The sequence below is a fragment of the Chanodichthys erythropterus genome, chromosome 13 (assembly GCF_024489055.1).
Source record: "Chanodichthys erythropterus isolate Z2021 chromosome 13, ASM2448905v1, whole genome shotgun sequence".
Classification (NCBI taxonomy): domain Eukaryota; kingdom Metazoa; phylum Chordata; class Actinopteri; order Cypriniformes; family Xenocyprididae; genus Chanodichthys; species Chanodichthys erythropterus.
Genome location: NC_090233.1, coordinates 34,462,927 through 34,472,664, shown reverse-complemented (window position 1 = coordinate 34,472,664; position 9,738 = coordinate 34,462,927). Strand labels below are relative to the sequence as shown.

General features: G+C 40.0%; 1 protein-coding gene across 1 annotated transcript; it reads left to right on the top strand.

Moving 5' to 3' along the window:
- The first annotated feature begins 553 nt into the window (after positions 1 to 553).
- Positions 554 to 7,931, top strand: ercc6l (excision repair cross-complementation group 6-like). Its single transcript, XM_067407265.1, has 4 exons — positions 554 to 656; positions 787 to 828; positions 2,614 to 4,366; positions 5,188 to 7,931. The coding sequence occupies exons 1-4, from the start codon at positions 613 to 615 to the stop codon at positions 7,519 to 7,521; spliced, it is 4,173 nt and encodes a 1,390-aa protein (XP_067263366.1). The 5' UTR covers positions 554 to 612; the 3' UTR covers positions 7,522 to 7,931.
- Positions 7,932 to 9,738: the final 1,807 nt, after the last annotated feature.

Genomic DNA, 9,738 nt, shown 5'->3' with positions numbered 1-9,738 from the left:
ACAAAGTTGGATAAGCTACTTCTGAATATGGGCTCCTAGAGGAATTCAGAATTCTTAAGGAGAATTCTCTCACACTGGAACATTCTCTCATTAGAACATTCGTAAGCCACTTCTGAGAAACTGAGTGTAGATTTAGATTTGTTTACGTTACTGATTGCGTATGTGTGCTATGCATTCTACAGTAGCATCTGCAGTTCGTAGTATCTTACTTACTGCCCTCTAATGGCTGCATTAGGGTTCTGATTGACTTTTAACAGTTTCATATGGCTTTATGAACAGTATCAGTTCCTGTTCCAAGTTCACATTTTACCACAATTCAAGTGTTAACTATTTAAGGTGGCAAATATGTTTTTGCAAGTAAGAAAGGCAATTAGACTGTACATGAAAATGAGGTATTCTGAGTGGTTTAGCGCGTTTTTAGTCAGGAAGTCAGCTCGACTTGCGACTTGCACGAAATGCACTGCAGCAATATGCGCATGCGCGGTCGTGCAGCAAGCGATTGGGTGAGAGCTGCGCGCGAACAAAACATTCGAACAAAACCGCTTCCGCAATTGAGGAGTCAAGATACATGCCATTTTTCAATGAAAATCTGTAAGATAAATAAACGCAAATATGCAAAGCAATAAAGTTGAAGAACTCACGGACAAGTTAGAAGGGTGAGTCATTAAATAATCCCATATTTACTTCTCACAGTTTTAATTAATATACCTTTGAACTTTGTTTCCGACGTAAAAGTTTCGCATGTGCGTTAGAACAGGCTTTGATTGTGTTTTTTTCTTATTGCAGATATCTGTCTTTAGACACGGGGAAGATGGACAAATACGACAGGTAACGTACTCAAACACTTTTGTCTATCACTGTTGTAAATATGAAGATCTAATATCGGGTGACAGTATCACCAGCCGGAATATGTATTTTACTGTCCACATTGATTTGATGGCATGAAACATGATACTATTAAATACCTCACAACGACAGCATTTGTAACAGTGTATATTTTGTACTATCATACTAAAATGTGAGATGTCGATTCAGAATGCAACTGTACTTTTAGCTGGTAAGGTATTTTATGGTTTATTTATTTATTTATTTATTATACCCACCCACACAAAACAAATACATATAGGTAGACCTGGCTAGTTGTAACACTTTTTCAGTCCAGTGAATACACATACACTGGTTTATAGGTTCGCTTAAAGTTGTGGCTACAGAAATATAATTATACATTTTATCCTTAATTGTGTGTGTATGTGTGTGTGTGTGTATATATATATATATATATATATATATAAGATAATAAAAAGACAGTTCATTGAACGTGTTGACTTTTTATGACAAAGCTAAACAAAGCTATTGGGAAACAAAGCTAAAATATGTAAGGTAATATACAAACATTGTTTTGGACAATAAATTGTATACATAATAAATAGTTTAAATTTAATTTAAAACCCGTCTGTCTATTTGCTCTGACCTGATATAACTTTACTTTTCAATCTTGATGTTGGGGAGAAAAAGTTCATGTCTATATGTTAATTGTCAACTTCACATGTACAGTCACCTCTGGCTCTGACTGACTACGGTATTTATTAACAAATTTGCAATTAAAGGGTTAGTTCACCCAGAAATGTCAAGTCTGTCATTAATTACTTACTTTCATGTAGTTCCAAACCTGTAAGACCTTTGTTCATCTTCCGAACACAAATTAAGATATTTTTGATGTGCCCAGCAAGCTACTGAAGACATATTTAAAACCGTTCATGTGACTACAGTGGTTCAACCTTAATATTATAAAGCGATGAGAATACTTTTTGTGCGCCAAAAAAATAGCGACTTTATTCAACAAGGTCTAGTGATGGGCGATTTCAAAACACCGCTTCATGAAGCTTCAAAGCCTTACGAATCTTTTGTTTCGAATCAGTGGTTTGGAGCACGTATCAAACTGCAAAAGTCATGTGAACTATTAAAATTTCGAATCAATTATGACGTAACAAAGCCTCTTTACTGAAAACACGTGATTTTGGCGCTCTGAACCACTGAATCAAAACAAAAGATTCGTAAAGCTTCGAAGCTTCATGAAGCAGTGTTTTGAAATCGCCCATCACTAGATATTGTTGAATAAAGTCGTTATTTTGTTTTTTGGGGCACATTATTCTCGTTGCTTTATAATATTAAAGTTGAACCACAGTACTCACATGAACTGTTTTAAATATGTTTTTAGTACCTTTCTGGGCATTGAAAAAGGAAATGATCTTGCTGACAACATAGGCCTCACTGGGCCATCAAATTTTAGCAAAAATATCTTAATTTGTGCTCTGAAGAGGAACAAAGGTCTTACGGGTTTGGAACTACATGAAGGTAAGTAATTAATGACAGAATTGACATTTTTGGGTGAACTAACCCTTTAACATAAAAAATAAACAAATTTATGTAGAAAATTCAGCTTGCAGAAATATTTCTCAGCATTTTTTTCACAGTCAGAATAAAAAATGCATTGAATTTATGCTAGCTACAAACTTTGCATTTGACAAAAAGTGTATTTTAGTGTGGTTGACATTAGTATTTGAGTGTATTTTGTGTTGCTCCTGTATAACGGTTATTGTATTATTTTTACAGGTACCGGCAGGAGGGGAAGGAGGCTGCCATGCGTGGTGAGCTGCCTCGTGCCCTTGAGCTGTTTCAGCTGGCTTACCAGCTTCAGCCAAGTGACAAGCTAAAGAAACGGGTCCAGGCCATACAGGATCTCATTCAGAGAGATGAGGAGGAAGACGAGGAGGAGGATGAATTTGTGGATGTGAATGATAGTGGATTGAAACTTTATAAAGGGCTCTACAACAAACTGTATGACCATCAGAAAGAGGGTGTGGCGTTTCTGTACAGTCTCTACCGAGATGGAAGGAAAGGGGGAATCTTGGCCGATGACATGGGCCTCGGAAAGACCATTCAGGTCATTTCATTTTTGTCAGGGATGTATGATGCAGAACTGGCCAGTCATACCCTGTTAGTCATGCCAACCTCACTTATAAAGAACTGGGTCCGTGAGTTTGCCACGTGGACCCCTGGCATGAGGGTGAAAGAGTTTCACGGCGCAAGCAAAGCTGAGCGGAACAGGAACCTGGAGCGAATCCAACGCAAAGGAGGAGTTATCATTACCACCTACCAGATGCTCATCAACAACTATGAGCAACTTGCAACATATGACCAGCGTGAGTTCAAATGGGACTACGTCATCCTGGACGAGGCCCACAAAATCAAAACCTCATCCACTAAGACTGCTAAAAGTGCTCACGCCATACCTGCTAGACACCGTGTGCTACTTACGGGCACTCCAGTACAGAATAACCTACGAGAGATGTGGGCGCTGTTTGACTTTGCTTGCCAGGGGTCACTGCTGGGAACCTCAAAAACATTCAAAACCGAGTATGAGAATCCAATCACACGTGCAAGGGAGAAAGATGCCACTCCTGGGGAGAAAGCTCTTGGATTGAGGATTTCTCAGAACTTGATGGACATCATCAAACCTTACTTTCTCAGGCGGACCAAAGCAGATGTTCAGCACAAAAAGCAAAAACAAGAAGAAGCCTATCATGATGAGGAAGATCAAGAGAACAAATGTCCAAATGTTAGCGAAGGTGCAGAGATGCCATCGCTGACACGAAAAAACGATCTCATTGTGTGGACATACCTCAGCTCGGTGCAGGAGGACATTTATAATCAGTTCATCTCACTGGAACATATTAAAGAGTTGCTGATGACTACCAAGTCGCCACTGGCAGAGCTCACGGTTTTGAAGAAGCTCTGTGACCATCCCAGACTCCTTTCCAATCGAGCTGTGACTCAGCTAGGCCTGGAGCAAGGTTCTGCCTTTGACTCAACTCATCCAGACATTGAGAGCGAGTCGGCTGTGAGTCAGATCGATTACATTTCAGATGACACTTTAGTTGCAGAGTCAGGGAAGCTGCAGTTTCTTGTGTCTCTAATGGAATGTCTCCGTGAAGAAGGGCATCGGACCCTGATTTTCTCACAATCAAGGAAGATGCTAGACATCATGGAGCGTGTCCTGCGTAACAGAAACTTTCGCCTGCTGCGCTTGGATGGCACAGTGACACAACTGGCCGAAAGGGAGAAGCGTATCACGTTGTTCCAGACAGACAAACGCTACACAATCTTCCTCCTCACCACTCAAGTGGGCGGAGTCGGCATCACATTAACCGCCGCAAACCGTGTCGTGATCTTTGACCCCAGCTGGAACCCTGCGACAGATGCTCAAGCTGTGGACCGTGCATACCGAATTGGCCAAACTGAAAATGTCCTCATCTACCGACTCATTACCTGTGGCACTGTGGAGGAGAAGATCTACCGCAGACAGGTAAATAAAAATCTTAACTTAATGACTTTCACTTCACTGTGTAGTTTTCAGGGTTAAAAAAGTTTCAGGGCTACATCATGATTTGGCCAAAAAATTCTATTGCAATTATGTCATCATGCATTGTGATTGTAATTTGAAATGCAATATGATAAACGCATAACATTTCATATTGCTGCTGCTTCAATATGCAGTAAAACAGATGGAATCACACTGAAAAGGATGTACAAAGACTAATGGGATTTCAGCCATTGACAGTTTGACATGCGATCTGAATCATGATTCGATACACTGATTCATTTGTGCTCCGATGCTTCATGAAGCAGTGTTTTGAAATCGGCCATCACTATATAAGTCGTTATTTTGTTTTTTTGGCGCACCAAAAATATTCTCGTCGCTTTATAATATTAATATTGAACCACTGTACTCGCATGAACTGATTTAAATATGTTTTTAGTACCTTTATGGATCTTGAGAGAGGAAATGTCATTGCTCCCTATGAAGGCCTCACGGAGCCATCGGATTTTTATGAAAAAAATCTTAATTTGTTTTCCGAAGATGAACGAAGGTTTTACGGGTGTGAAACAGCATGAGGTTGAGTAATAAATTACTTTTCATTTTTGAGTGAACTAACCCTTTAAGGCAAAGTGTTGATGCAGCTACCAGGCTTACGTTTTTGTAAAGTACAACAACTCAACTTTTGGTAAGCAAGTTATGAACTAATTAAAACTAAAGGCTAGTCGTTTTCTGCTATTCTGATGTCAGTAAAACGGTTAAAAATGTACCTATAATAGTTTTTTCCCCCTGTGTTTCTATATCTGCAGGTGTTTAAAGACTCTCTCATCCGGCAGACAACCGGAGATAAGAAGAACCCGTTCCGATACTTCAGCAAGCAGGAGCTACGTGAACTGTTTAAACTTGAAGACACACGTTCTTCCTCCACTCAGCAGCAGCTTCAGGCGATGCACGCACAAAACCGCCGCTCTGACACCAATCTGGACCAGCACATTGCTCGCCTTTACAGCATGGAGATGTTCGGCATCTCTGACCATGATCTCATGTTCACTAAAGAGGCAGCAGCCGATGAAGACATCCCTGAAGATGCAGAGTCCCATCATTACATACAAACGCGTGTCCAGAAAGCACAAGAGCTCATGCAGGCAGAATCAGAACTGCACGGACAGCTCATGGACAGCATGGCCCAGAACACTGAACCGGCTTGGCTCAGGCAAACAGGGCAACCGAAATCTGCTGGTAGAGACCGCCCGGCCCCTCCTCGTATCAAAAACGAGCCGGTGACGGTGGATCTAACTCATAACAGTTTTGATGAACCAGAACTGGAGGAAGATGAGCAGAACTCTCCACCAGTTGAGGAAGTGGTAGAAGTTGTAGGTGAAGAAGTGGAAGTTGTAAGTGAAGTGCAAGTGGAAAATGAGTCTCCTCGTTCTGGTGGAGAAAGAAACTTGCATGCTTTACAGACTGAGGTTAGCCCTGTTGCCAACAAGCTAGCTCACAATGTGATCACGCTGGATGACAGCTCAGATGAGGCAGACAGTAATGCAACATCTGAGCATCAATACTCACAGCACAGCTTCTCAAGTCCTTCTCACCAGTTTCCAAAGTTAGAACTTTCTTTAGCGTCTAATGCTCTTTATAATAGAGAGGCTCAGGCGGACGAGCCCCTTTCGACTTTGCTTTCGTCACCTTCTCAACATGAGGCCACAGCGGGAAAGTCTTTTCAAGCAGAGGTAGAAATGCTTCAGGGAAACTTCAACCTCCAGCTGGAGGACAGTGCAGATATGTTCTCCATTGAAGAAGAGGAAGTTCATGAAGTGGAGGAGTCAGTAGCAGAAGAAAGTCCTGAGTTTCAACTTCAGATGGACATCAGTGGAGAAAGGCTGGAAGAAGCAAGTATCCATGATAGCAGACAAGATGGTAAACAAACCAACAGTGAATTCAGTAACTATAACAGTGAGATCTGCAACCATAACAATGCTGAAGTCAGTACCTGTAACGGTGAGGTCAGCAAGCATGAATCTCTTTTGAGGATCCGTTCTGCTCCAGACACGCCTGCGGATGACTCCTTTGTACATTCTGTTCGGAGAAAGAAAAGGCAGGTCATCTCTGACACTGAAGAAGAAGAAGAGGAGGATGAATCAGAGAAGCCATGTTTAACTAGCAGTCCATTAGCTGATGACCTCAGCAGGTTGGGCACTTCCACACCGAAATCCACTTTGACTGACGGAGCTCGACTCCGCCGCAGCTTGAACACTTCTGTGGCATCAAGAAGGTCCTTTGTTGTGTCCATGCTGGAGAATGAATCTGATGAGGAGTCAGCAGAGCCCAGTGAAGATAAATCCAAATCCTTTGAGACATCTGAAGCCAATGAGACTTGTGAATCAGTGGGGGAAGAAGAGGACCTCAGTAGAGGTGAAATGAAATCCTATGAGAAATCTGAAGCAAATGAAAGTCATGCAGATGAATCAGTGGTGGAAGAGGAGTCACCCAGTGGAGATAAAACTGAATCCTATGAGATATCTGAAGCCAATGAAAGTCATGCAGATGAATCAGTGGTGGAAGAGGAGTCACCCAGTGGAGATAAAACTGAATCCTATGAGATATCTGAAGCCAATGAAAGTCATGCAGATGAATCAGTGGTGGAAGAGGAGTCACCCAGTGGAGATAAAACTGAATCCTATGAGATATCTGAAGCCAATGAAAGTCATGCAGATGAATCGCTGGTGGAAGAAGAGGAGCCCAGTGGAGAGACTTTAAACACAGATGAGTCCAAAAGTGAGGAATTTGAGGAAGTAAATGATAGTGTGGAGTCAAGAGGAGACCAGGAATGGCACAGCGCTCTGCTTGAATCCACTGCTGATGTTGAGCTAGGCTCTAGTGAAATGATGGACCAGTGTGCCCCTAAAACATTCCCTCCTGAAATGCACATTCTCCCTGTTAGCTCCACAAGCAGTGACGTGACTGCTGCTAAAGCCTCTGAGAACACATATGAGTCGTTGGTCCTGTCTGGAAAACAGAATTTGGCAGAGGGGAGAAAGCAGGAAGCTCTGGATTTCTTTCTGAAGGCAATAGACATTAATACTGGTGACGCTGAGATCCAACTCTTGATTATTCAGTTGTACAGGCAACTTAGCCAATAGGGAAATTAAAATATACACAGCAATATAAGACTTTATCATATCTGTACCATGTTGGCAAACTGTTTGACATGCCTTTTTCTCTCTGCTTATTAGTAAAAAAGATGTTGCAGACTGAATGTGACTGAAACATACAGAACTGACCAGAGGAACTAGTTAAGAAAAATATGTTGTGTATGTTAATAGTGTTCTTGAAATATTGAATCTTCCCAGTAGTTCCTCTGAATGTTTATTTGTTTATATTGATTTGTATGTTTTGTTTTTTTGTAAAAAAAAAAAAAAAAATCTGTTCAATTTACTATATTCTGACATATATATTGATTGTTGGGGTGGGGGGATAGCTTGTTTTCTGCATAATGTTTCAGCATTCCAGATATAAATCTATATTCTTTTTTTTTCCCACATTAACTTCATTTCAGGTGAGCGTTTCTGACTGTACCACTTAATAAATGACCAGAAGCTCTTGTCTAAAAAGTCCTCTGTTTTAAAGTAATGTTCAGGGTTAAATACACAGTTTAATTGACAATTGTGTTATGCTGTTTATTACCTCAAAGTAGTTTTGACAAAGCAAAACAGTAATTGACAGCAATCCACTTAAATAGATGTCCATAAAAATAGAAGTCCATACATCCATCTATTTATTTTTTTCCCAAACTGGTTGTCCTATATATTGTTGCAAGCACAATGTAAGTTTTTTTGGGTACTTATTTAAAAAAAAACTTAGAAAAGTTACTTTCTGTGGTAATCAACACCCAGACAGCAACATTGTGTGGCCCAGATCTGGCCCACATCTGGTACATGTGGATTACACGCGGACCAGATGTGGGCCGGATCTGTGCCGACAAGGAATGTGTCACAGATGTAGCATGTGCTTTGTTTTCTGACCAGATGCTTAGTGTACATTAAAGAGATTATACAGTATAAAAAAGGTTTGATAAGTTCAACAAAGATCAATAGTGTGCAGTTGTATTTTAACGCCCAGTAAATTGAGAGACCCTAAATAATCAAAATACTTGAAGAAGGCTGTGTTCTAGCTGCACTACATTACATACAGTAACACAGATAGGACATAAACTGCTGCAGATGTATTAGTGTGTGTAAATTAAAAAAAAATATATGACCATCAAAGTGGTCTTACACTATTTTATTTGATTATTTCTATTTTCTTTAATGAATACTCTTTCTTTTGGTTAAAAGCTATAAAATGCTAGAACAAAATTCAAAGACACCCCCCACCCAAAAAAAAAAAACATCTTAGGAGACACGTGATTTGGTAAAGACAGTTTATTGGTTTCTAGGCATATAATTATGGCTTGATGCTCATGCCACCATGCACATCATCTACAGTAATCACAACTTCACTGCTGTACTGTATTTAGAGATTGAAGCGGAGACACTTGGAGAAGTTTAGAAGTTCCCTGCAGGCTAATTATACAGTTTTTCAAGTAAGCTTTTTTTGTTCATCCACACTATATAGAACAATTAAACAACAAAGCCGTTAACTCTCATACCCACCCACTCCAGACATGTATACCTGAAACACCCATAGTCCATGAAGTGTTTAGGCTTGAAGCACACCAATAGGTTTTTGGTTTGGACCACAACACTTTCTTTCTTCGATGTCAAGGAATAAAGTCAGGACTCCAATATAACTGGTTTTATAAAAGAACTTCTGAGACTGAAACTACGTTGTTAAACACAGTGATGACACCGGAGGAAGAATATGACACTAATATTGAGTTCATTACTGGTAAACTAGGGCTTTAAAATTGGCTTACTGCCTTTAGTTTTTTTTTTTTTATCATATACATGCTGCATTTGTCGATGGTCATATTTCTCTAAAGTACTAATGTCTTGCGTTACAAGCATTTAATAGCAAACTGGGGGTTCAATACAATGCAGGTTGTGTGATGCAATGCAGGAGATGTTAGTTGAGCTCAAAATACACAGCAATTACTCAACAAAACAGTTCATAATAATACTGTTACCAATGAGAAAGAGTCAGCTGACAAAGAAACATTTTATCATGTATTTCTAACTACAGAGAGTTAATATTACACACTATTTATTACTTTATACATTTACGCTTCCTAAAATGTAAAAGTAACCAATCAGTGTTCTGTCTCTATCCAGTGATGGCAATGTTATTGGAAAATGTTGAACTCTGGCCTGAGATACCAAATTACCTTAAAAGTATTATGTCCAAACCCTCTTGCCAGC

Bases quoted from the DNA above. Each gene is read 5' to 3' on its own strand.
- ercc6l (XM_067407265.1), top strand. From the start codon at position 613: ATGCAAAGCAATAAAGTTGAAGAACTCACGGACAAGTTAGAAGG. The intron at 657-786 runs GTGAGTCATTAA...TTCTTATTGCAG, and splicing joins CTCACGGACAAGTTAGAAGG to ATATCTGTCTTTAGACACGG. The intron at 4,367-5,187 runs GTAAATAAAAAT...CTATATCTGCAG, and splicing joins AGAAGATCTACCGCAGACAG to GTGTTTAAAGACTCTCTCAT.